This window comes from Tremella mesenterica (genome assembly GCF_000271645.1).
Source record: "Tremella mesenterica DSM 1558 unplaced genomic scaffold TREMEscaffold_6, whole genome shotgun sequence".
In the NCBI taxonomy this organism is placed as follows: Eukaryota; Fungi; Basidiomycota; class Tremellomycetes; order Tremellales; family Tremellaceae; genus Tremella; species Tremella mesenterica.
The window spans coordinates 667,145-693,555 of record NW_006711230.1 but is presented as its reverse complement, the minus strand read 5'-3'; the positions used below and the strand labels follow the sequence as shown (position 1 = coordinate 693,555).

Genomic DNA, 26,411 nt, shown 5'->3' with positions numbered 1-26,411 from the left:
ACCAAATGTAACCCTTAGTCCCACTCCCACATCTTCATCTTTCATTCTTTCTTCATTACTTTCATTTGATCAATTCGATCGTCTCGCCGGTCGAGCTTTTTTGTCATTACAAATGAGGTTGCTGGACACCTTATTCTTTCCTATCCTTCTCATTTTCGCATTACCTTCCCCGCAAGACGGATCTAACATCGTAGACGTCTTAAGTGGTCCACTACTCGACGCTCTCTCTAACAATGCCAAAGTTCCATCTCCACTCCCACCCATCTCAGAACAGAAAAGAGGACACCGATCTGAAGATTCAATGGGATTCTCCCAAACGAGGAGTTCACAAGAGAACGTCTTCAGTTTCGATGAAATTGAAAAAATGGGGAAACGCGATGATACATATGAACATGTCGAACGTATGGAACAAAGACAATTATTCTCCAGATATGATTCCTCTGATGTCTCTTCAGACTTCGAGAAACGAGGACAATCAGGGGTGGGAGAAGGGAGTAGTGAGGGATGGTTGGGAGGAGAAATTTCGCAGATTTTAGATGACCTTCAAGTAGGGGATATCGGTAGTCAAGGAAACGCTCCGGGATGGGGAGGAGTGGGAAGTCCTATCGATGTTGCCGAGGGTTCTCTTGGTCTGGGTGATCTGGAAGGGTTGGGCTCCATCTTAGGTGGAAGTGTTAAAGAGGTTGTGGAAACTCAACAGACTCAAATAAGGTGAATACGATTTTTCATGGTCTCTCACGTCTCTTTGCTCCATCTCTTTCCTCTTAGCTACATCCTACACCACAATCAGCGGTGTCGCGGAATCGAGTGGAAGGGAGAGAGGGTGATGAGGAAACACTAAATAACCGATAGTTCCGCGGGCACAACCACAGTGCATTGTATCACCGATCCCAATGATCCGTCTCAGGAGAATTGTCAGACAACTCACAATGGTCAAGCTGTCAGCTCGGGTTTAAACGGCGGTGGTTCTGGTAGCTCGGAAAGCTCCATGGGTTCTTCTTCCACTTCGTCCGGTGGATCAAGTATGAACTCAGATTCCAGCTCAAGCTCAAGTTCCTCCGAAACCGAGTCAAATTCATCCGGTTCCACCTCTAGCTCCAACACCAACAGTGGTAGTACTGGATCCATGTCCAACACAACGAGCAACGATAATACCGATTCAACCACTACCAGCGATACAAGCAGCAGCACAATCACTTCGACCACTAGTACTCATAGTGTGGATGCGGTTGTGGTGAGCTTTGCGCTTTGAGTGATATTGAGCTGACATCAGAACGCACCCGCAACCATTACGACATCTTCCGCATCGTTGGCCACGTTAGGTACCGATCCTCAAACCACCTCTTCGGTTGATGCTGTCGTGGTGAGTCTGAGTCTTCCTTCATTTAACTGAAATAATGAAAACTGAGAGAAGAACGATCCTACTGCCGCTACAACCTCAACGACTACTACACAGGTAAGTTTTTGCGTTAATCAGCCCCTTGAGTCAAATTGAAGAATAGGACGGACCGACCCTTATCACTCCTACAGATAGCATCACGGTCACACCGACAAGTTCAGTCGAAGCGGCTGCTGCTAATGCCGCCACGTCCTCATCTACCAACGTGAGCTTCCGTGATTTTCCTTAGAGATACAATCTGATGAAGCAGTCTACTCAATCAGCTCAGCAGGATAATGCGACTGCTGTGAGTTCTATATATCATTTGAGAAGGTTGTGTTGATGAGATTAGGCTGCGGTCGTCATTCCAGGTCAACACATGCAAGTTTTGCCGATCGGACTGGGCATATTCGGGGGTGAGTCGATTGTCATATTCCTCAGACTCCTCAAATTACCATAATCTCTGATACCCAACTTGTCATTCCCACCAGAATCCTATCAAACTTTGAAGAACTCAAAATTGGAGGATGTGGGTACGTCTTGCGAGACTAAGGTGGATCAGTGAGGTATGAATCGAAACTCGAAGTTGACATACCAGGCCTCACCGCTCTCACCCTCATCATTGTCGGTTATGTCATGTACGAACGCAGAAAGTACAAGGGACAGTTTAGGAAGCGTAAGTTGGCAGAGAAGGGAGCTCCGATGGGTACATCACAGGGTGTTACTTATGGCACGGCTGTATGAGCGAGGAGTGTAAAGTATGCAAACGATGGACATGGAACGTACTAACAGTCCATAATCCTTCTGATCCAACCTGGTTGAACGCCATACCCTGTTGATTCGATAGCATGGTCCAGTGGACTAAGAACACCGGAGATCTCAGAGCTGAAGGAGAACAAGTGATTGGAATTGGAGGGGACAATGTCGAGTCTTCATGAGATTTACGCCAGGTCGGTGAACAACCCAGCCAACCTTGTAGCTTCACGTTCCATTTCTTCCATCGTACGAGGTGATCTATCTTCATCTTTTGGTATTCTCCACCCAGCTGTTGAGCTACTCTCATCGGGAGTTTCAGTGGATTGTTGCGCTCGTGCCAAGTCATGTTCAAGTCGCAGTTCAGAAGTTTCTAAAGCGGGGTAAATTCGATCGTTATCACCTTTGAAGTCGGTAGGACGACGTGGGATGATATGTACGTGGACGTGTGGGACACTTTGACCAGCTATTTTGCCATCCTATCCATCAGATTTGTGTATCTCCATACACCAGTTGTGGTGGTGATTGTGGTTGTGAACCGGGATGATCCCCACTAAGTCGGTTTAAAGCACGACACCTTAACTGACCGAGCTCCATTGAATGAACGCGTGTAGTATGAAGTAATTATGAAGGTCTAGAAGATCTAGAAGGTGTAGGTATGTTATGAGGGTGTAAATGACAATGGGCAGAAGAGTAATACATACTCACTTGAAGAGAAATGGTCAATGCTTCACCTTCATACACCCTCTCCAAAATCTTGCCCACTTTCTGAACGGAAAGAAATAAGTCGATCACCTCATCTGATCTCAAATCTGCTAATCTAGGGACAATACGACGTGGAATGAGTAAGACGTCTGTTCCACGAGTCAACTCTGATTTTCTAAAATATCACGTCTATGTCTCGCCTTCTTGGAGAAACAAGGAGACCAACGACTTTCGAGACGATGGACGTGTGGTAGACATGTGTGAGTCACTTACGTCCTGGGAGAAGGGGTTTGAGGTTTACGATTCCAACTGATGATGAAGAACGAAAGAATACTATTTGTCAATCTCACTGAGTCCTCGGTACACTCCCACAAACCACAGAAGGAAAGAAGGTGATTCACCTTGACGAGTAACGTCGAACGTTGAGAACCAGACTTTTGACTGCATTTTTATCTCTTTTTGCTCCTCTAACTCCATATCAAGCGATCAGCAATCGAAGAATGTTGATAGTGTCGTGTTTTTACTTGACACTTGTCGTTATGAAAGAAGAGAAGGTGAAAAGTGTAGGAAAGGAAAGGATATTTCGATTGTAGTTTGGATGCAACTTTCTTTCGACCTCCTTCTCATCCTTCTCCTGACAATGCGATTCCTTACTCTGGTCGTTCCCTTCATGTAAGTTGTTTATTCCTGGTCAGACTTCAATCTGAAGCACAGATTACCTTTAGTACGAGCAATCACCATAACAGGCTCAGTGGGGTTTCCCAATGTCACTTCTCTCCCTATCTCTTCCCATGTCAAATTGGGTCATAAGACCGCCTATATCTTACATGATGGGACGTTTTCCATGTGAGTTCATATCGTTTCCATCCGTCAATCACACAGAGGGTAGATAACTTTGGGAAGTATCAGCAGCAAGAGGAAGGCCCTGCGTATCATGAGGTAGTAGAGGAGGGATTAATGATCAGACCGGATGTACAGGATGGAGGTTACGTTTTGGAGAGCTTGATACCCGGTTGGTCTGTACCGATGGTATGTCATTTTTATTCGTATCTCTCAATCCCTTTCTCTATGTGACTTCTCTTCCTTGTAGACCATCATGCTACTCCCACTTTCCTCCCCTTTCTCTTTTTCTCATCTCAGAGTGTAAACATTTGCCCTGTTATCTGATGATATGGTGAAAAGACGATGTAGCGTGGGAAGTACCAACATCGTATCATTTCACAAATGTCTCTCCTCTTAAATGTATGACCACAGACATACGGAGAAAAGACGATGAGAAAATAATGAGGTAAGTAAATCTAACGCTTAGATGTATCTTACCGTTCAATCCCCTTCGGTCCATGTCCAAACCTATCATCCAGCTCGTCTTCCAACACCCACCTCCATACCTTCTTTACCTTATCCAATAGAGATCCGAGCGACGGGCAAAGAAAATTATTTCATACCTGTCGGAGGAGTCAACGTCTTTGGAATGTTGAAAAGTCCTATGATTCTCATGATGCTTTTCAGCGCTGGGATGATGTTCGTCATGCCTAAATTAATGGTATGTCATGTGTACGATTGAGCTCTGAGATATATATAAGAAGACCTTTGCTGATTTGTAGTCGAGTATGGACCTCGACCCTGAGATGGCTAAAGAGATGGCTCAGACGAGAAAAAAGATGCAAAGTATGCAAAATATGGATTTGGTGGGATCGTGAGTGTTTATCTACTCTATCTTATTCCCTCTCTCTCTCTCACACACACACACTTTCATCTTTCCACACAGCCATTTACTCTCTTCCGCTACTCTTATCTGACCCTCTGTATAACCCCCCTCCTCCCCCTGATCCCTTCTTGCTTGATGGAACTCCGCTGTCACTTTACCATTGGAAAGCCCTGTCTTCAGGATCCTCAGAAGCCAACTCCGATACAAGGATGCTGGGCCTGAACTTATTTGTGTGAGGCCAAAGAAGGCGAGGATCATCGGCTATATTTCTCTTAGAATGCCAGGGGAGAATCATTCACTTGATAGTCTTTAAAGAAGGGGGGCCTAGCTCACAATCAGATTATCGGGCATGTTATCAGGCTCTACAGAACCTGTTATACCTGCCCCTCCTGACCAGCCTACAGAGTCGGCCCGAAGTTCTACACCCAAGATCAACAGCATGACCGGAGGAGGTAGAAGAAGACGTAAATGATCCCCTATCACTTTGTCTTGTATCCTCTTCTGATTGATTCTATAAAGGAAGAAGCCAGTGACAGACAGTGTGAGAAGGTACTTTCGTCATACTTCTGGCTATTTAGTAGGAATAAATCTCATACATCGCACATCTGCATTCATGTATTCGTATCCCCCTCCTGATGACATGTCTCGTACATCCAATCCACGCTCACCCATTCTTCTCTTACATCTCACAACCCTCCAAAGAAGCAAACTACCAAGGCTGAGCAAAACCGAATCCTTCTCCTTGACCAGACCAACGTATATCCACCTGACTGGCTTCTCCGTCTTCTAAAACATGTTCCGATACATCCCCTTCCGTCCAACCGTCCGACACTTCCGACGCTATGACCGATCTTAGAGATGTTCGGCGCGATTCCGTTGTTCGAGAGACCTGCCAGATTGATGTCTCCGGTGAAGAAGAAAGGAAGGAAGGAGAGATGGAGATATCGGATTGAGGGGTGAGAGATCCACTAGAAGTTGGAGGAGAGGCGAATGCGAGGTTATCAGAGATATCTGTTACATCGTCCCATCCCATCGAAGTGATCTGCATGGAATCGGATAGGTCGATTGTGGGAAATATCAATTGATCCACTCTTTCCTCTTGCGAAATCACATTCGTCGATCTGAACATTTCTTCAGGATGAGAATAAGAAGGCGAATCCCATCGTTCGAGTATATCCCTACTTTCCGACGGGTCAAGTTTGATTGTTTTCCCAAGCTTTTGAAATTCTTGCAAAACCCACCATTGACCTTCCTCCCCTACTCGTAAACTTTCCCCAAGTAATTGACGTACATCCCTATGAGACCTACCCTCAAAGACTATCCTCAAAATATCTGGAATACCATGTGTATCCAACAAAACTTCCATACTAGTCTTCCCATTCTCTCCCAGAACTCCCAATCCATCCAGTTTTGCCAACAAGGGTATGATACGAGTACTCGCATAAGATGCAAAAGCTTCATGTAGAGGTAAAAGTCCTTTGGTCAAACGAGCAAGTATGGAGACCCCAACTTCCGCTTCAGAATATGGTATTGTCGTTGTGGGACTGAGTAATGTGTGTAAACTCGGTGAAAGAGGGACAGAAAGGATGGTGTTGATTCCCTCAGTGATCAACGTTTCTGGTAAAGGGGGAAGAGCTACTGATGATTTAGTAGAGGTGATACGAGTAATGGGAAGAGGGAAATAATGGTTGACTTCTTCTTTCCATGATTGTAAACGATTGTTGATACAAGGAGCATGACGACGACGAAGACGTTTAGAAGTGCCGTTAGATTTGAGATGAGAATAAGGTGTGTATCGTGATGCTTTTGGAATACGAGAGGACAAATCTTCGTTATCGAGTAAAGAAGCAAAAGCTCTCAATACAACGGGAATGTTGTTTAACGTTTGAGCGGAGGCAGGTCCAGAAGTCGCGAAACCACGAGCAGAATTAAGACCAAGAGAATTAATACCGGGCGATTGACTGATTCGACTGGTCGGTCCAATCCCTCTGGAAAATCGTATATTTCCTAAACGCCTAGAAGTCGATTGAGCAGTGGAGAATCCTCTGTGAGAAATCCGAATGGGTTGAAGTTGGACAGCGAGACGATGACTTGGTTGGGATATAGAGGGGAAAGTGTCCTTTGCTAATTTTCTAAGGACAGGGAAGATATTTCGGATATTGAACATGACTTTATTCTGCACGACAGCAGACGAGGATGAGAAGTGAGGAGAGACATGAGGGGTATGTAGATTTTGTAGGTTTTTCACCGAAGAATGAGAAACAGTGGGTGTAGGGAGTGAGGTAGGAGGTCGAAGGGTAGGTTGAACATGTAAAGCAGCACGGACCACCTTGCGCCACAAGGTGGTCATGGTGGTACTGCTCAGAGGGGCCATGGAGTGTTAACAATAGCTGAACATGATAAGTGTTTGAGTATGATTGGGGAGTGAAGGGTGAAGGTAAGGGTTGTTATAGGGATCAGGGTGGCGAGGACGACACGCAACTGCTTCGGCAACGATCGGCAATCGGCGGCAATGGACCCTTAATTTCCGACGGAAATAACCACGTGACAGGTCGGGAGGTCGTTTCAGACGAAGTTTGACTTTTGTGTCGATATTCGGTGTGTTTTCCCCACAATGAGGCATTTACATTCTTCGCTATCCCTGACTCGGAGATGTTTGAGAATAGACAAACCTAGAGATACAGGAATATGGTTTCAAAAGAGACATCAAACTTCGACAACCGATATCAAGCCTGTTGATCTGGCATACGATCTCACTTCTCCTTCCAGTCTTACCAGTCCGGATCAATCATTGATACTCTGTCATGGTCTATTGTGAGTTTGCTGCTACTCTTTCCTAACCCTCTCCCTTTCATTCTTCTTACTCACTCACATGTTGAGGCTAGGAATCAGCTTGAAGTGCGGTAGCAGGGACGGGAAGATGTAAGACTGATCAATAAGCGGTTCAAAACAAAATTGGAGAAGTCTAGCAAAGACTTTTGCCCAACGTCTAGGAATGCCAGTATACACTCTTGTTCGTTTGCTCCTTACCTCGACTTGTCATGAATGTGAATGTTGATATCAGGACTTACGGAATCATGGTGCTTCACCACATGTTGAACCTCATTCTTATTCCGCCATGGCTCTTGACATCTCACAATTCATACAAAAACAAAATCTGAAGAAAGTCAACTTACTTGGACATAGTATGTGAGTGACAACTTGGTGGTGAGGTGTGAAAATGGGGCTAATGAAAAGGGGAGGAAAGGCTGTGATGGCTTTAGCGTTAAATAAGGAGATCAATGGACCGTTGAGAAGTTTGATAGTTGTTGATATGTCACCTGCGAGTGGTAAGATTTCGTCCGAGTGAGTTCAATCTTACAACTTTCTCCATTCAACATGTCATTGTCCCTTGTCACTATCATGTCTTGTCCAACATGTGTCGATCAAAGTTGGTGTACCGCCATGAGATCGGGTGTTTCCTCATAAATGGGTCGAGCTGATAGTGAGGTTCGCGGCGTATACAAAAGGAATGCTGGAGATTGAAGAAGCGGAGATCAAGACGAAATCTGAAGCAGATAAAATACTTCAGAAATATGAACATGTAAGTTTGTCATTCCTCATATTCCACACTAAATCCCCCGTCCCCTCCCCCTTCCCTGGGTTTCTCTCTTCCCCTCATCTTGACAGTTGCCTTCCCGCTCCACCACTTCGCTTCGTCGCTCATCTATGAAGAATTCTGGGCCTTCAGAATTTATACATGGTTCTGATACCGATCATAGATAGAGGGTCTGACTGATTCCTCAGTCCCTACCCACCCGACAATTCTTACTCACCAACACCATCCACTCCTCCTCTGGACATCTATCATTCCGTATACCCCTCAACCTTCTCTCTCGCTCCATACCTTCCATCGGTGATTTCCCCTATCATCCCGGCGAGGTGACATGGGAAGGACCAACTTTATTTCTAAAAGGTGAACATTCGAAATATCTCAACAGACATAATATCCCAACGGCTAAGGAATTCTTTCCAAACATGAAATTAGAAGTTTTAGACGCAGGTCATTGGGTTCATGCTGAAAGACCTATGGAGACTGTTGCTGCTGTGGAGAAGTTTGTCAAGGGGGTTGAATAAACTTGTCTTTCTATCATCTTATCATATATTGTCATGTCATACCTTGTCAATGTATGATGTATTGTTCGTCGATCCCATGGTACATGAAAACGCAATAGGAGTCCTCGAATCGTACAAGCCACACAACCGTCGGGAATGTTTGGTCAACTGAGATCGCGAGCAGGTGGGATGGACTTATCCCTTTATGGAGGAGAATTATGTACATAAGGCAAGGTGGGAGAAGGGGTTATATGTGTTTATTCCATCCGGAATACCTCCACAGCATTCATCCACCATTCCCCATTTTCACTACCAACAGCACCATCCACAAAACTTTCTTGCATCCCATCTGTCAAAGCCCACCATTGTCTAGTGGTCTCATCAGAACGTATGCGAGCCATATCCCCTTCGTAGTCTTTTCCGAGGTATCGTAAGTGAGCAATGAGAAGAGAGAGTGGTGCGAAATAATGGATTGAATAATCTAATCGTCAGATCTCCCGAATCAACATATATTGTTTATCTACTCGTTTATCCCATTATCTACTCAGTAATTGTTGCTGACCTCAATTTTTTCTTTACGAGCTTGGGAAAGCCCTTTGTCCTCTAATTGACAAGTGTCAAAGGAAGACTTCCTTTCCGATCAGGAGACACCTTTGAAATGCCGCTACCTTTAGATGTCCAATCTTTCAGGAGAAGATTAAATCTGGCAGTCTCAACCCTTCTGAGTGGTGGCTTGATCATACTGTAAGGATGGATAGGAGATCGGAAAAACTTACCTACTATATGGGCCTTTCTTAGAGTATCAAGTACTTGTGGCCATACTTCTGAATGTACCTAATTTCCAATTAACCCCTGATCCTCATCCCATGCCTTTACTCTCCCTTCTGAAAGCCCTTTCTTTCCTGATGAATTCCGCTAAGCGAAATTTACGCATCAAGCATATAGGAGGTCCTAGAAATACGGGACCGTAAAGCTCGGAAAGAAGGGGCGACTCACCTTTTTATATTCCTCTAATCGTTCAGGTTTGACACGTATCACTTGACATATCCTCTTTCCTTCTGTTATCCTTGGTTGAACCTCCATCTTGTGCTTAAGTGGTAGTGATAGGGAATAATCGAGAAGGTGTCATACCATAACACCGCGTAGCCGGCGCCAGCGTTCTTGTGCCTGGATCACCTCCACTTCCCTCTCCTGAGGCTTACTCATAGTAGTAAGAGTAATCTAGGAGGAAACATTGGTAGTAGTCTTCCTCTAAACTTTGTCGTCAGATCTTGCTCTCCCCGACGGCTTATTGTCAAACTTGCAAGTCTTGATGAAAATGTCGATACCTACGAAAACGCTTAACGACGGAACTTCGATCCCTGTTGTGGGGTATGGAATCGGTCAGTACCTTCTCCATTCCACCATACTCTTTCACTTGATTGTTATCCTGACTTCATATTCAATCAATTCAAACTGGCTGAAAAACAATCTTCATAGCTCGTGTAGCGGTGAGGTACTCGGCAGGGTTATTGGCATGTATCATGGACATTGAAGGTTATGCTGACTCGTAGGAACCGTAAACTATCGTAAAGAATGTACCGAGCAGATCGTCTCTGCCCTCAAGACAGGATATAGGTACCTTGATGCTGCGGAAATGTACGGTAATTCCGCTAGTATCAAGGATGCTCTTGAGGAATGGGGTGGGAAAAGGGAAGATGTGTATATTTTGACCAAGTGTGAGTCTCACTTCGGAATTCTAAATTGTCACCCCTCTCCTGATCGCTCCTTCGTTATGTCGCTATCTGCCCTATTCTTTCCGTCAAGACTCTTTATCTCCTTATCAGGATTCTATAAGCAATAACCAGATGACTCGTCCATCTCAGAGGTTTCAAATGTCTGAAATCGTAAAGAAGATCAGAGTTGACATTTAGTCGGAGCCGATGATGGAACCAACGACCCTCGTGGCGTTCTCACATCTCAACTCAAAGACATGGGTTTAGATTATGTTGATATGTGTGAGTACACCCTATCCTTTTGAGCAATCAACAAAACTGACATGATCTTAGACTTGATTCATTCACCATTCGTAAGTTTTGCACGACTGACCGAGAGGAGAAGCTGAATGATAGTATGGTCAAGCTAACGGTCGTACCTTGGGTGAAACCTGGAAGTTGATGGAAGAACTTCAGAAAGAAGGTCTCACCAAGTCGATCGGTGTGAGTAACTATCGTCCGGAAGATATCAAAGAGATGGAATCGAATTGGACTATTCCACCAGCTACCAATCAGGTGAGCTTTTTTTAAACAAGCCATGTCGTACTCCTTCACTTGACATCCTATCGATTTCGTATCAATTTTAGTACTAGTGATACGGACTTATACTTTATGATAAGAGGATGTGAGAAGAGAACGAGAACATAGATGTTAGAAGTAGGAAATAAAATTGACAATAGATCGAATATCATCCGTATGTCGCACATGAACCCAGGATGAAAGCTCTCAAAGAAATCTGCGATAAACATAAGATCACCATTATGGCCTACGGTGGACTGGCTCCTCTGACCCGTGGAACCGGACCCCCTCTGGAAGATGTGGTCAATGGTATAGCTTCGGAAACAAGCTTGACCCCGGGTCAAGTGTTATTGAAATGGGCATTTCAATCTTCTGGCGGTGTCAGTGTTACGTGAGTGATATACTTCTCAAAGTCAATTATCGTGCTCGAGAAACCGACCTACTTAGTCATCGGAACCAACGTGCGATTTATCTTTGAATTGCGCTAACGTCATAGCACTTCGACCAATCCTCAGAGACAGAACGAACAACTCGAAGCGTTCATCCTACCCCCTCTTACCGAGGAACAAGTACAGACGATTGCTAACGCTGGGGAAGGAAGAGTCTTCCGTCACTTTATGAGACCTGTTTGGGAGGCTGTACCATGAAGAAAGTGAGTGATAAAAGTGATAGAAGAGATCGATACGGAATACGTCATAAGAGAATTCTACATGACTGCGGATGGAAGTGAAATTGGTATGACCGAGATGCGTGTGATTTGTATGGAAAATTGCTGGTACCTCCTGATAGACATGACTCTTGTTAGTATGATGCTCCTCACCAATCAGAAAAGATGGATGTCGCGCTTGGCCCGACCCATCACTTTCATGTCTGACATCTGTATCTAACGGTCATCACTACCAATGAACCTAGTGGGTTCAATCGACTGAGTATACCAGTGGGAATTATGGTGGGCTCAAGGGATGACTCAGCCAAACGTTCTCACTTCTCCAAGTTGCGTTCTGAACCAGACAGCCTCATGAGAGTATCTTCCAAGGCTCTTTTTCCATATCTTGACAATACGACCTGACTGTGCTTGATCTGTTATTTTCAGACAGCGCGTACCAACTGTGTAGTCGCGAATTCTCAACCTGTTTTCTGTGATACGAGCCTGATAGGAGAGCTCCCCTCTTTTCACGACCAAGTCCTGTATTGTATGTTCCCTCTGATATTCCACTTCACGGCCACTGTCACTCAACCAAGTGTGCAGATACAGTTTTATATCTCCTGTGCGTACTTGTGAGTAGATCTCTTCCCGATTGGAAATAGTTTGAACTGACACCGTACATCTAGGTAACTCATCTCCTTCTCCAATCACGTATATCAAGCGGTATAGGTGGTTGCCCACCGTACATACACCGACGTAACCTTCTTCACAGGAGAGAGGACCAATGTCGAGGCCTTGATAAGATTGTCCAACATGTGATGATAAATCCCTTTCAGTTATTGAGATCAACTCAGTTGCCTTTGTGTGAATTTGTTCCATCACTTCATTGGCTTGACACAGGGCAGGGAGTCTAGATCCTGTCCAAGCTCCAACACTTACAAACTCTTGCAAGGTGTGATCAGCGTGATTCCACATTTCATGTGATACGTTTGGAGCAAAGAGCGACAGGAACATACGAGACGAGGCAAGAGGGATTGTGGTATCTGTCGGATCCGGAGGTTGTTGAGTACGATTCATTTCGGAATCCGTCAAGGCGGCTATATCGTGGGCAGTATGGGACATCTCCTGCACTACCACTTGTATATCGGGGTCTGGCGTATCGCTATTGATTTGGGGCATTTTGAAAGAAGATGAGGAAGATGAGAGTGCGTGAGGGATGTCCAATGATTCTCTAGTCGATTGGCCTTGACCGAGTGGGGGAAAAGATGGAAATAAGCAGAAAGATATAGGAGAGAGGGGTTATACTAGATCTGATCTGCGTACCAGCTCCGCGCCGTGTGAACGCATATTTGTCACGTTAAAAGGAGACGTGAGAAATAAGTGTCATCTTTCTTGGCTCTGATCCTCTGAGCTGTCAGGCCTCTGGACTATTTACCTCCAAACTGTGCTCTCGTACCTACCCCACGTCATCGTACGCAGAGGGTGGGAGACAAGACCATTTGACAGGATTTCAAAGGATGTTCAAACAGAAAGAAAGAAGTCGATGGAACAAAGTTGGAAAATCGGTTTATTAACTCCGCCGACGATGACGATTCAAAGGTTTAAAGGTTTACGGTCCGACTCGACCGGCCGACCATTGCAACTGTACTCAATCGCTTCTCGGCGGATATGTCTATCTCTGTCAAAGGAAACATTATATAGAGTGATTGATCATGATATTCTTAACTCTTACTGTTTATGATTTCCTTTAGAATTGTGGAACCGTAGTTGGAAATGTCTATACTTACCAAAAAGTTGAATGATGGGAATGAAATACCCATTGTGGGATATGGTATAGGTTGGTACCTTTACTTTTCCCATCCATCACTACTACTACTATGTACCCCTAATTTACTTCCTCCACTTTCTTCTATTCTCCCCATCAAAGCTTGATATTCCCCTTCATCATAGGAGAAGCGAGATACTGGGGATATCAATTATCAAATAGGGTAGGAGACTGAAGGACTTTACTTTATAGATTGATATTTAGGAACCGCAAATTCCCGACAAGAATGTTCGGCTCAAATCGTCTCCGCCCTCAACACGGGTTATCGATATATCGATACTGCAGAGATGTATAAGAACTGTTCTAGTGTCAAAGATGCTTTGGCTGAATGGGGAGGGAAAAGAGAAGATGTTTTCATTTTGACCAAATGTAAGTTCAAAATACTCTAATGATCCTCTCTGAACACTCGTCTTGTATTCTCTTACGAAGTGGACGTCTGGGATCATACAGTATCTCCCGGAAGAGACTCACTAGAAAGGTCATCATTGCACTGATTTCAGTCAGGGAGGAAGATGGTTTGGCTGATTCTCAGGGGGTCTTGTCGATCTCTCAGGTGATAATGACCCTAGGGAGACTTTGCTAAAGTTGTTGGAACAAATGGGACTTGATTATGTGGACTTGTGTGAGTTGTTATTTCATACCTGATTCCATCCACCCACTGGCCACTGGGACTTACTATCCTTTGTTTTTTACGTTATGATGATTGATATGGAGACAATGTATCGAACGAACTAATAATCGCAGATCTGATACATACCCCTCTCGTGAGTTTCATTTTCTGTGACCGTGGGATTTTGAACTGAAATCGGTCGTAGCATGCTACAGTCAATGGACGTACCCAATCTGAATGTTGGAAAATGATGGAAGATCTCAAGAAAGAAGGTCTGGCCCGTTCTATAGGGGTAAGCAATTACAGGGAAGAAGATTTCCTCGCTTTCGAAACCACTTGGGAATTTCCACCTGCAGTGAACCAAGTGAGTCTTTTACCCACATTCCTTCTCCCTCTAACTTTAATCTCTGCTTTGATCTACATTGACAATGGGTCTTTATTATCTGCATGGTTCGGACAATGGCTGATAGATTCAGTTAGAGTATCACCCTTACAACGCTCACCCAGCCAACATGATCCGCATGAAAACCATATGCGATAAGCATGAAATCCTTATCATGGCTTATGGTTCTTTAGCTCCTCTCACTAGAGCTACTGGTCCTCCTCTCGAGAACGTGATAGAGGGAATGGCGAAAGAGACAGGGATGACGACGGGTCAGGTGTTACTCAAATGGTCTGAGCAGTATTCAGGAGGGATCAGCGTAACGTGAGTGAATCCACTCCTTTTCACACAAAAACTTCAACGCCCTCCGAGAGAAGATCCTTCTGTCGCAAAGAAAGATTGTCTCTAGATGTGATTTGTTTCATGAGTGTCCGGTCGTTGACGCCATAGCACATCTACGAAAGTTCAAAGACAAAAAGAGCAATTGGAGGCGTTCACGATCTGGCCGCCCCTCAGTGATGATCAGGTGGATCGTATAGCCCAAGTTGGAAAGGAGAGGTATTTCCGTCATTTTGGCAAGTCCATTTGGGATAAAGCAGCTCCATGATCCATGATCTATCAAGTAGAAATATCATTACGGTGTAGTAATCTTCGGTGCCGAGGTATTAAGTAGGAGTGATGAAAATGATTGAAATGTATTTTTGGCAAGAGTGAAATTGAAAAGTGAGGTATTCCGACACAAAAGTGCGACTAACTACAAACGGGATTACGACTACTGACATCTCACCCAGCCCGTACTCCGTCCATATCCTTTCTTCTCCTTGTCTCTCCACTTGATTCATTCTCACGTCTTCTATCCTTCTTCCTCTCTACTTGAAGTGGTACAAGAACATGTCAAACCCCCTTTGAGACCCTCACTTGTACACATTACCTGTTCGAGTGAAAACCAGAGGTTCATAAATAAATACATAGACGCGTTGCCACCGAACTTACCGACGTTTTTCCCTTTCCCCCCTTTCCCTCCCTTGCCCTTGCTTGCATCTTTGCCTTCCTTCCTTCTCCTTCTCTCATTCCTCTCTCTCTTCATAGCATCACATCAATTATTCTCGTTCGTTTCTTACCCCAAAATATCTCATCTACATATATCTTCCCATCAGACTAAACAAGGTGTCTTGATTCTCGCCCTTTAGGGTTACTCTCCGACTACGGATACCGTCTAAAAATACCTCAAATCCCTTCCCACCCTCATTTCCAATCTTCTTTCTCTCAACACATCATCACCATCCATAAACACAGATGCAATGTCGAAAAGAAGATTACGAGTAGTTATAGGGAATGATAGGATGGATGAAGATAGCGAAGCGAGATACCAAGGAGAAGCTGAGAGTGGTCCATCTAGGATCACCATCGACGATCTGGAACGACACGTAGCTCCATCTTCTCCAACTTCTTCCAAATCTTCATCTTTCAACCTTCCTTCTCCTCCGATCAAACAGATGAAGAAGGGAAGAAGAAGAGGTCGGTTGAGAGATGGAAAGATAGGATTATCATTTTTATCATTCTTACCAATGTCATCGGCTTTACCCCCACCTACTCAAATTCGACACGAAGAATCATCATCCACTTCTTTACCTACGACAGGACTTATCTTACTTCAAAACCATGTAACAAGTTCTACCACACCCATGAATTTACCCACTACGACGAGTATGGTGGATGAAACGAGTCTACCTTATTTGCTCACTCAGATAGAAGATGGATCTTGGATAAAGGTTGAACATGGTTGGAAGATGTATGGAAGATTTCCAGGTGTAAGTTTTGTATTCCGATCGTTTCATTCTCATATATCTTCTCAATGACCTGACCTTTTCGTTTTTGTACGATCATGTCAAAATCCACCCTTCTTTCAAGAGGGTGATCTTGAGACTCTTGATACCTTCGTCAACTCCTTTGGCATCACACTTTGGATTTCCCACGAATACCCTCCTTCGAATCAATTTCTCCGTGTATCTCATCCCGAAATGAATTACGGGGTATCTTCTCATGGTATATCCGAAGCTTGTGAAATGAAATGGGAATATGGTCATGTCGTGATATTTCTCGGAATGCTACCGAAACGTGTTCGACGCTGATCTCAAGGTGCAACAAAACGAAGATCTAGCAAATAATGGCGATATCAGCACAGCAGCGGAAGTCACTAAAACCACTACGAGTGGAATGACCACCGCTACTTTCGTCATTGAACAAGCTCTTCCTAGTGGTTGGGGAGTATCGTCCAATCGATCGAGCTTTTACAAAGTTCCTCTCATTGTTGTGTCAAGTGTTATATTAGCTGTTGCCATAACAGCAGCTATCATCTTGTGAGCTCCTTGTAGTTACTCCTGTACATAGCTGACAGTATAGCATAACATGGTCTCGTCGAAAAGCTCATCGTAAACGGAAACGTCGAGCGGAGCGTTTGAGACGGAAAACTTTGGTGGCGGCAGGGATTAACCCAGACGATACTACCGCCAACGTCGCCGAAACTGCTTTGAGGGACAAATTGGCCGAATTGGAGAATCACCATAAGACTAGGCAAAACAGACAGGGAGGGAGTTATTTAGTTCGGACAAAGATACGAGGATGGCGTGCAGGTTTGCGAAAGAGAAAAGGGAAACAGACGTCCGAGGGAATGGGAGTGGTAGAGGAGGATAAACCTGTTGAAGGTGTGAACGAAGTTGTCGTTCAAGATTTGGACCAAACGTCTAATGTACCATCCGCTGAAGAACCACAGTTGAATGATTCAACATCACCATCACCTCATCTTTCCGGCGGAGTAGAACCGGAGAATGTACCAGAAGGTCATCCTATCGAACCAGACCATCCTTTCTTTCTCCCAGCTTATCGACCAGCATCTGTACAAAGTGGTCCCCCACCTCATTCTTCGTCCAATCAACAAACTGCCACAGACGTTGTCAGTGGGGCAGTCATGGATAAAACTTCCGTACCTGGTTATTACCCAGCTCCCACAACTGCGGAATCCGAAATGGCTTTAGCTGTGGTATCGACCGCAGATGGGAAACGTCGTTTGCCTCTTCCCAATCTCGATGTAGAAGAGGGTAATAGGACAGTTGTACATATAGCGACGGACGACAAGACGGAATTGGAACGTCTCCGTTTAGGTGGTTCAGCTCCTCCTTTGCGTGATTCGAGCAGTGAGACGGAAGGAGCGGGTCCTTCTGCACCTGGTTTGGAGGTTGACGAAGAGGGATTTGAACGTGTAGATCGTGAAGGTCACATGGAGATGGGTCATGGAGATAATCTCGGGACTGTTGTCGAGGGACGACGGCGAATTGTGAGTGGAGAAGAAAAATATGAAGGTGTTCCTCCACCTCCCCTACGGATCACTCCAAAAGTGTTGGAAACGTCAGATGTGGGTTTGGGAAGTCACGAACATCCCCTACCTTCTGCTCCTCCTATTCTCGCGCCTTTGGTCATAGCGTCCGCCCCACCATTGTTGGAAGTTGAGGAGGGGGTCGTTCCCTCTGCCCCACCGATGGAAGAGGATGATACGGAAGAGGGAGAAGAGGCACAGCAAGCGGCAGCCTCGCAGAATGGGCGAGGACGTCAGCAAGGGGGAGAAGAAGTTTCTCAAGTGGTTTCCGAATCCAATCGATATTCGTCAGAGTCAACAGGATCCATAACATCCGCTACGGGGGTGGATGATGTTGGAGCAGGTGGAGATGTATCAGGGGATACACTGAGGATGGAGGATAGAGGGAGAAATGTTGATAGAGGTGTAAATGGAAAAACAGATGGTGTGTATCTACCAAAGTACGAGCCATAATTCTTGTTTCTTGGGTGTTGATTTGAATAAATTCAATTTGGACAAGGTGGCGGAATGGGATGGAATTCAGTTACGAATACTTAGTGGAGCATGTTAAATTCTGTTGCATGTTGCAGAATACACGCAATGACCGCAATCATTGTCTGATTTCCTTATTTTCCCACGCCCACGAACAGGTAATCAGTCTCCTCAGCCAGGTAAGTACTTGTATGTTCATCCTTTCAAATGTTGAGTGACACTCCTCATTGTAACGAGTCAGTGATGAAGGATGAGCTCAGAACACGATGCTTCTACATAGATGGAAGATACAAATTTAAATTAATTCAAACCCTCTCCGACCCAGTCTTACCATCTTCCAACATCCCTTCCATTCTTTCTGGCGGTTCGAAAGTAGTTTCAGTGTTTCGTTCTTTCGCATAGACGTATAAGACAGAACCAGATATGATCAATATTATACCTAATATTCTACCTTGTGACATTACGTCGCCAAAAAGCCAGACGGCGAGTATAGTTTGAAGAACACCTCTAGAAGCGGAGGAGATCACTGAGTGTAAGTAATATTCCATTTTACTCCTTATGTACCAATACTAACATATTTTCTATTAGGGGTAGAACCATTCTGTGGGGGAAATAGAGACTCACTATGTGTCACAGGAGAAGTAACTTTTATAGATAAAAAAGAAGCTAAAGAAATGAAGAAACCAAAAACACCTGTGATTCCCACACCGAATATAAAAGTTTTAGTCCCTTGACCAGAAAGTAATTTCGATAAACCGTTCATCTCTCCTGAAAGTGGGATAAGAGGGATAAGTATTAAAGTGGAGATTAAATTATTGTAATATGATAAAGATATTGGAGAACCTTGTACTGTTGTCTACGTATCATTTAACATATAATCTTTGATATATACTTGAATCACTCTTGTATGAAGTGAATATACGGTGTGGGGGGGGGGGGGGGGATGGAAGATATATGATAGGAATATAAAAGAAAAAATGAAGAGATACTCACTAATCCTCGTTTGATCAATACTGCATGACAAGCTGAAGAAACGCTAGACATGATACCGAATATAACACCGAGAGAAGAAGTATGAGAATTGGTTGATGTTGATGATATTGTAGAAGAAGAATGATTAGGATCGAATATTACTCCTGCGAAGAAACCTGAGGTGACTATAAAAGCTGCGATCGAGGTGAGAGATGTGGGGTATTGCTATGGGTTAATATCGACATACTACTTCTCAATCTCATTGAAACATGATAGATCCCTTGATCTGCACCAGATGAGAGTATCTGCCTTCATTTCCTTAACCAATGATGAAACCTCATCGCGTGTAGAATGAAAATATGAGGATACAGGCATGCATCACATAACCATTCATTGAAGATTTGTAAGAAGAACCTGAGGGTGACGAGGATGAAAATGAACTCACACGGAGGAAAATCACAGTGACGAGGATTGTGAATGGTAAAACTAATCCTCTAGCCACTTGATGAAAAGAAGCGTCCACCTAAATCTTTAGTCTCCCATTAACGTTCAAATATTCGTTTTTAAAATACTGACATATTGTAAACAATAATTATTGAAACTACCTATTTAGCGATGTAAGATGGATAAAGAAGAGAAAACTTACATCAGTCCGAGAACACTGACTAGACATAATGGGACAAGATCACGAGCGACTTTAAGGTCGAATCTATTATATAAGTTTCGTATTGTATGAATACTATCGAGAGTCACTATAGATACGATATCATGAAGAAGAAGATGGACAAAGCCAAAGCAGAATCGATCCGTCATGATCAGAAGAGCAGCATGGGATTCGGGGGGAAAGGGAGGAAGAAGGGAAGGAAAAAGTTGAAGGAATAGGATACAAACTTGGGGGTTTGATGAGGTCCTAAACGATTTCCCAATTCTAATAAACATACAGCTACAATAGATTGACACAGAAGAAGTACCACAGGTAAAGGAGTCGAGCTCAATACGGCTGATATCAGCTAACTTCACATATACAATCTGAAATTAGATCATCTGAGAAGAGTGAATAGATTATGAGTAGTGTCATTTCATCAACCATCAACCAGTGAACAGTGAACAGTGTATAAGTGAACCTTAGTGGAGGATTGACAATAATGGAAGTTCGTCCGAGAGAAGGGGGAGTCGGAGGATGAACACGAAGAAGAAGAAAATCTCACTCTTATTCAACAACGTCATGGAAATAGCAGAGATCATATAAAAACCTACTGTGCCGATCTATCATGAATCAGTCATTCTCATCTTACTCCTCCACCATTTTCGACCCGACATCTCATCAGGATATAGAATATCAACACCGTACAACTACTTTCGTCATATGCTCACATGTTCACCTACCTGTGTACTGTGTATTGACTGAGGAAACAGGTCAGAACAAAGGAGAAAACGTACCACCACCAAACGTGAATGTTTTTCTGTCATTTCTTCCCCTTTATGACCTACTAATCCACTGATAGTTTCAACCGCTTCATGTGATCTTTATCAGTAGATAGAGTCGAGGTGATAAAAGTTATGAAAAGGAGAAGATCGAAAGTGTTTTGACATTTGCTTTGATCACCCTTGATGTGGAAAGAAAGTCAGGCACGATGTGATTCCAACAACTACTCTATCATCAATTGTCAACCCTCGAATAATGTACAGACTTTGAGAGCTTGAAGCTTAGAAACGACTTGAAACGACTGTACGACTGTACGATGAATACTTTAGAATGAGCAGAGTACATAATGCATATCTCATCTTTATCTCAAATCCATATTGAAAGAAAATGATGTTATCAAATATACCAAACAAACCAAATCCCAATTGATATATATATCAGATACTACAGTACAACTTTTTCTTTCTTTCTCTTTTTTTCTATCCTCAATCCCTCCCAGCTTATCCCTCCGATACACTAGGCATGACGCTCATACTGGTCCAACGTACAATTGTAGATCTTCTCCCACCTCCACTCGTCACAGTACCTCTACTGACCTCACCATCCTCTTCAAGATCCGTCATACTCGCATCCGTCCATTCAGTACCAGTACCGAAAGAATGATCTTCCAATGTTCTGGCAGGTTCAACGATAACTGTCGGGACGTGTTCTGGGAAGTAACCTTGAATAGGGTATTTCATCGCTGCATCAGGAGTTTCTCCTTCACAGAAACGACTCTCGGATGTGGCTGATGGTTGAGTCGGTTCGGATGGTTTGGAAGTTCGGGATCGAGAAGCGAGTGTTGATTGGAGATCGAGCTCTACACCGGTTTGCCATTTAGTAAGGGCGCGAATTGGACCGGAGTAATGTTTGTCGCCTGGAGATTAGCATCCGCCACGCGAAGCTTGAAAGCCGAGACCAGCATCAAGTGTGTGACAGTGTGCTGCTACTGCTAATACTTCAAGAAAGGAACACTGAAGATGACCAAAATTGTGTATCCTCCATGTCTCGTGTGACCTTAGGCATAGCAACATGAACGAAGACAGTGGTGACCCGAGGAAAACAACCAAAGGGTGAGGTGCCAAGAGTGATTGTGAGGTAGAATCACAAGATCGAGGATAAAGAAGAAGGTACAAGAAGAAAGAAGAAGGTACGAGAAAAAGTGTGTTGGTCTCACCATAAAACCTCCACGTCAAAAAACAGATCAACAAAGTCCCCACGAAAATCACCGGACTCCAACTGATCGAATCTGCCGTTATTGGCTTTGATCCCGGTAGAGCTTGAACGACAACCACGGCCAGACCGAACAAGACTCCGACGACAGCAACGGGTTTACTAGATAGTGAGCTATGGATCGACCAATAGAGTCTTGAAACTCACCTGAGACCTCGTAATGACCAAGAGGTACGACCTTCCTGTTGGAGATCTAGACGAGAGAGGAGGTAAAGAATGACGGGGACGGTCTAACTGGTCAGCTATGTTTTCATTCGAGAAATTGACCATCTCCTTCCGATCCGAACGGATATTGCCTTATACCGTGATTGGACGAGGGAGAGATAGGTGACAAAGGTTACGTGTGTCTTGACAACGCAAGAAGTTGGTGTGGGGAAGAGAATCTGTAGATGTAGGGAGAGTGAGGATGGAGAGCTGGTCACTTACATATCCCACATAACTTAAAGTACTCGAAGCGACAGCCACAACGCTATACAAAGTGTTATGTGACCCAATCAACAAACACGCGAATGGTGCACATAATCCAACCACCACCCAATTAGCTATGACAGGTTGCTTAGCAGAATTCGTCCTTCTGATAGCTTCCGAAAAGGGTAACGCGTTGTCTCTTGCTAGGGCGAAGACGAAGCGTGATGACGCTTGTAGTTGAGCCATGATCTGAAGTAGAAGAGCGACTATCAAAAGACAACACAGGGAGATGGCGGCTTGTCTATTGACAGCTTGTTCGAGGACGTAACCGAAGGCGAAGGGATGGTTGTGGACAGCATTCCCGTCTTTAGGGTCTATGGCTAGTAGGAGAAGAACAATGGACTGGGGTCAGTCAAGTTCTTCTGGCCGGGACAGCTTCTCTCAGATGTAGAAATGTCAATATACCGAGAATACTGGGTGGAGAGACAAGTCATTACACAAAGGCACAAATTAGAAGGGTTGGACCTCATATAACGTGTCACAGTCTTGACTGATAAGAAGGCTCGTAGAAGCGACAGCAGGCCGAAGTAGCAAGAGCAGCATGCAGCGAAAGATGGGGACAAGAGGCGAGTATGACTTATAAGAAAGGAGGAACCCACGATATACCCCAAAACATAAGTCAAAGCCATCGCGGCCGACATGGCATTCGGTACGTTCCTTGCTGGATTTTTCGTTTCCTCCGCCATACTGTCTGTTCAGCTCTGGTCCTCATTATGAAACCGTACAACCCACTGAGCTGACGCATCCTGAACATCAGCATCGACATCATTGACGAGCTAGACAAAAAGACTCACCGCTCCACTGGCAATTGTCGTATATGTCCATCCGAGGAGATAAACATACGCTTTAGAGGAGAAGCCAGTGTCGTTGAAGTACATGTGACGGAAGCTGGCATGAGATGGCCTGTGAGTTAGTTATTTCACTCCAGTCGTGGTCATATGACTATGTGTCTAACTTCCGAGCCCGTCACTGGGACCGGAACTCGAGACAAGGTGTCAGGATTTGACAATGAGTCTTGATCGATGTCAGATGTAGGGGCCCGGAGGTGTGACAGAGGGCGATAGAATTGACTTAAGAAAATTAACATTGAAATAGTGAGTGACTTAACGGTCAAGATGAATAAACTTACCTAGAAGCAATGACAACAATCAAAGTGATAACTAAAACGGCCCACATCGTAAAGCCATAAGCACCAGATACCAACCAAAAAGTATGGCTTCTCCCCCATCCCGTTCCTTGTATTGTACCACATATCGCCAATGCCGCCTGACCGATTAGCATCTTCATATATGCTAGAAGTGGGGAACTTACGAGGAAGAATAGAAGAAGTTGCCAGTCTTTTGGATTATAGACGAATGAAAGGCCCATTGTACCGGTGACGATTTCCGCTACTTCCCAGAGAACTAACAGGACCTATTGGTCAATTTCGTCTAGGCTTGTCGCTGACTCGTCTTGTTCCGAAATGAACCCCATCATCAATCATAAACCCTTCCCCCCAGGACAGCAATTCGCAGGGAAGTGTGGTCTTAAGCGGAAAGTTTTTTGAGCGGTATGAGACCAATACCAGTGGAGAAGTAGGGTGGTGAGGCCGTCTGAAGAGATGGAGGGAGCGAAGGAATGGGGGAATTAAGACTATTCGAATAGATTTCAATCGCGAAGTAGTCAATGCACGTCCAAAACTCACATTGCCCACATGTCCCCCGAGCACAAAACCAGTCATCAACCAACCCCACCCTCTCTCCCCACCCACTCCGCCCCGGGCGCACTTCCAAGCCCAACTTGCCATGGCGCCAGATACCGGGTAAGCTGAGGCGAGTTCGGAGAGGGTGAGAGTGAGACACATGGATAGTATTCCAGACAGAGGCCAAGCGATTATCTGAGGTCAATAGAAAGATCATTAGAAACGACCTAACGTATGTCACGAGATCTATAGAACCCTTTTTACCACAAGGGTTGGTCGAAAGGAAAGGATGAAGAAACAAGAGATACTTACAATCATCAAGGGACCTCCGTAACTATAAGCTCCTGAAACTGCAAAGATGGTTCCCTGTGAGGTTAGCACATACAATAAGCAGCTTTAACATTGACAACGTTTTTGAGAATAATTGAGAAGAAAAGAAGACCTGAAGACGTGGAGACGTATAGACGACAAGAAAGGAGATTGTTAAAAGAGCTTGACGTGAGGACCGGAGAATATGTATGTCTCCAGACGTGTTGTCAAGAGGATTGGACCCAGAACCTAGGGGAGAGAGAGAGAAGAAGAAGAGGAGGAGGAGGAGGAGGAGGAGGAGGAGGAAACCCCGACTCACCTGTAAACACCCAATATTCAACCAAGAAATAGCCAAACTACTCCAAAAAGTATAATCCCTTCCTAAAACCGCATCATAACCTAATTGTCTTAACCTATGAGCATCCACTTCTTCCTGTTTCAACCTCACTGTACTTCTCAAAGTTTGAGCTTCAAGATGATCTTCCGTCGGTTTAGGTCCTACTGTCGAAGGCGTAGAAAGAAGGTCCGTCCCGCTGTTCCCATTGGTTTCGTTTAGAGGTAGAGGAGGTGCAGGTATAGGTCTAGAAGATATTGGTATACTTGATAAAGAACTATTATAATCGGAAGAAAGTAAATGAGCTGAAGTATGATCTGAATATGATGAAGGTTGATGTGAAGGTGATAAACTAGGTTGTGAAGGTGAGATTGAAAAATCATCTGGGGAATATAAAAGTTCTTCTGTAAATGATTCATTTGAATAATCTTTATCTCTTGATTGATCTTCTGGTATGGGAGAAGGTAGATATGTATTGTTAGGTGTTGGAGCAGCTGAAAAGATTAATCTTTTAGGTTTAGATGTTGATCCTATACCAGATCTATCTAAATGTGAAGTTGAAGATGATGGTAAATGATTGGTTATTGTTGAATTTGTTGAATGTGTAGATGTAGATATCGATTGAAGAGATTCATGATCCGTTATAACATTTACATTTGTTATTTCTTCTTGAAGAGATGTCATCTTGTCCATTTTACAAAACGCATCGACAAACCAATGTAGAGAACGGGTTTTTGATTATCTCATCTGTATCATTTATCCTGTCCGATGACGAGTGGAATTTATAGAAATTGTAAGATGTAGTTGCGTAGATCCGTAGAGAGAGATAATGAAAAGATTTCGATATCTGTAAAGGAGTCAGCAAGTCGGAAAAGAGAATTATTAAGGAAGCGAACGAATGAATATCCAGGAGAGTTTCAACTAGTGAGCTTGATGAGATGAGAACGGATAGACTAGATGGTGGCGTCGACGGATGAAACTAGTCGGACTGAAGATATCCCTTTAGTTTCCTCTTTTAGATCTTTATCCTCACAAATGGTAACAACCAAAATACCTCGGTTGATGACCCTAAGTCGGCGATTCACCTGGAGGCTGGGCTTGTCATACAGTGGCCGTTCGGTCTGGATCTGCCAAGAATATTGATAGGCACTACTACTCGAGAAGGCACGACTGACGGAGACGGAGAGGGGGTCAGAAGGCTATGTTGGGGGTAGGCGAAAGAGAGGAAAGGATGGTTGTTGGTCACCGAACAAAAAGACGTTGCTTCGCTACGTCGTCACGGTTCGGTCATCCGTTGGGCGGGATTCCCGATGGGTTTGGTTGCTCCCGGTGGAAAGAAATGATTTTTCCAGTGATATAAAGAGGATATGAGACGAGGATGATCAGGCGCAGTGGTAAGGATATAGTTAAGCGAAGGGGCGTGGGAGAAGGTACTATAGTAAAGTACTCCGGTAAGTGGCCTGGATTATAAGTGGTGAAGGGGAAGGAAATTCAGTTGCGATAACGGCTGCGGCTTTCTCCCTTGACGATTACCGAAAATACACAAAAACTCGGAGGCTAATTATCGAAAATCCCCGTTCATTATCAACCTCTCGTACCCTGGCAATTATCCCTCCCTAGGTCAGGTCATTACATAACCAAGAGGGCACAGACATGTATGAGTGATGCATGAGCATGAACGGGACTGTTCGTATATATGAACATGCAAAGAGATCTACGATGATATGTAA

At 44.2% G+C, this 26,411-nt stretch overlaps 9 protein-coding genes across 9 annotated transcripts; 4 read left to right on the top strand and 5 right to left on the bottom strand.

The window, feature by feature from the left end:
* Positions 1 to 2,319: 2,319 nt before the first annotated feature.
* TREMEDRAFT_31446 (uncharacterized protein) lies at positions 2,320 to 3,170 on the bottom strand (the record flags this gene model as incomplete). The annotated part of the gene is made up of 3 exons (XM_007004880.1): positions 2,320 to 2,610; positions 2,840 to 2,985; positions 3,110 to 3,170. Coding segments are annotated over 3 exons (498 nt in total), but the record flags the coding sequence as incomplete, so codon positions are not given.
* A 1,953-nt stretch (positions 3,171 to 5,123) lies between these two features.
* Positions 5,124 to 6,949, bottom strand: TREMEDRAFT_57079 (uncharacterized protein). The gene has a single exon (XM_007004958.1). It carries the CDS (start codon positions 6,916 to 6,918, stop codon positions 5,254 to 5,256), a length of 1,665 nt encoding a protein of 554 aa, XP_007005020.1. The 5' UTR covers positions 6,919 to 6,949; the 3' UTR covers positions 5,124 to 5,253.
* Positions 6,950 to 7,158: 209 nt separating this feature from the next.
* Positions 7,159 to 8,660, top strand: TREMEDRAFT_31506 (uncharacterized protein; the record flags this gene model as incomplete). Its single annotated transcript, XM_007004890.1, has 6 exons — positions 7,159 to 7,358; positions 7,485 to 7,557; positions 7,609 to 7,733; positions 7,782 to 7,889; positions 8,034 to 8,127; positions 8,331 to 8,660. The coding sequence occupies 6 exons, from the start codon at positions 7,159 to 7,161 to the stop codon at positions 8,658 to 8,660; spliced, it is 930 nt and encodes a 309-aa protein (XP_007004952.1).
* A 236-nt stretch (positions 8,661 to 8,896) lies between these two features.
* Positions 8,897 to 9,722, bottom strand: TREMEDRAFT_31191 (uncharacterized protein; the record flags this gene model as incomplete). The annotated part of the gene is made up of 3 exons (XM_007004849.1): positions 8,897 to 9,120; positions 9,416 to 9,473; positions 9,636 to 9,722. The coding sequence occupies 3 exons, from the start codon at positions 9,720 to 9,722 to the stop codon at positions 8,897 to 8,899; spliced, it is 369 nt and encodes a 122-aa protein (XP_007004911.1).
* A 143-nt stretch (positions 9,723 to 9,865) lies between these two features.
* TREMEDRAFT_44285 (uncharacterized protein) lies at positions 9,866 to 11,737 on the top strand. The gene is made up of 7 exons (XM_007004939.1): positions 9,866 to 10,021; positions 10,193 to 10,357; positions 10,553 to 10,636; positions 10,688 to 10,707; positions 10,751 to 10,909; positions 11,074 to 11,303; positions 11,409 to 11,737. The coding sequence occupies exons 1-7, from the start codon at positions 9,952 to 9,954 to the stop codon at positions 11,557 to 11,559; spliced, it is 879 nt and encodes a 292-aa protein (XP_007005001.1). The 5' UTR covers positions 9,866 to 9,951; the 3' UTR covers positions 11,560 to 11,737.
* Positions 11,738 to 11,879: 142 nt separating this feature from the next.
* On the bottom strand, positions 11,880 to 12,737 carry TREMEDRAFT_62794 (uncharacterized protein; the record flags this gene model as incomplete). Its single annotated transcript, XM_007005047.1, has 1 exon — positions 11,880 to 12,737. The coding sequence occupies one exon, from the start codon at positions 12,735 to 12,737 to the stop codon at positions 11,880 to 11,882; it is 858 nt and encodes a 285-aa protein (XP_007005109.1).
* Positions 12,738 to 13,331: 594 nt separating this feature from the next.
* On the top strand, positions 13,332 to 14,982 carry TREMEDRAFT_62793 (uncharacterized protein; the record flags this gene model as incomplete). Its single annotated transcript, XM_007005046.1, has 7 exons — positions 13,332 to 13,395; positions 13,588 to 13,752; positions 13,916 to 14,005; positions 14,128 to 14,147; positions 14,199 to 14,357; positions 14,470 to 14,699; positions 14,826 to 14,982. The coding sequence occupies 7 exons, from the start codon at positions 13,332 to 13,334 to the stop codon at positions 14,980 to 14,982; spliced, it is 885 nt and encodes a 294-aa protein (XP_007005108.1).
* A 961-nt stretch (positions 14,983 to 15,943) lies between these two features.
* On the top strand, positions 15,944 to 18,201 carry TREMEDRAFT_68945 (uncharacterized protein; the record flags this gene model as incomplete). Its single annotated transcript, XM_007005136.1, has 3 exons — positions 15,944 to 16,186; positions 16,515 to 16,735; positions 16,779 to 18,201. 3 exons carry the CDS (start codon positions 15,944 to 15,946, stop codon positions 18,199 to 18,201), a joined length of 1,887 nt encoding a protein of 628 aa, XP_007005198.1.
* Positions 18,202 to 20,948: 2,747 nt separating this feature from the next.
* On the bottom strand, positions 20,949 to 25,365 carry TREMEDRAFT_44284 (uncharacterized protein; the record flags this gene model as incomplete). The annotated part of the gene is made up of 12 exons (XM_007004938.1): positions 20,949 to 21,533; positions 21,834 to 21,991; positions 22,037 to 22,119; positions 22,316 to 22,699; positions 22,957 to 23,044; positions 23,090 to 23,103; positions 23,152 to 23,260; positions 23,487 to 23,623; positions 23,669 to 23,770; positions 24,042 to 24,233; positions 24,351 to 24,404; positions 24,667 to 25,365. 12 exons carry the CDS (start codon positions 25,363 to 25,365, stop codon positions 21,118 to 21,120), a joined length of 2,436 nt encoding a protein of 811 aa, XP_007005000.1. The 3' UTR covers positions 20,949 to 21,117.
* Positions 25,366 to 26,411: the final 1,046 nt, after the last annotated feature.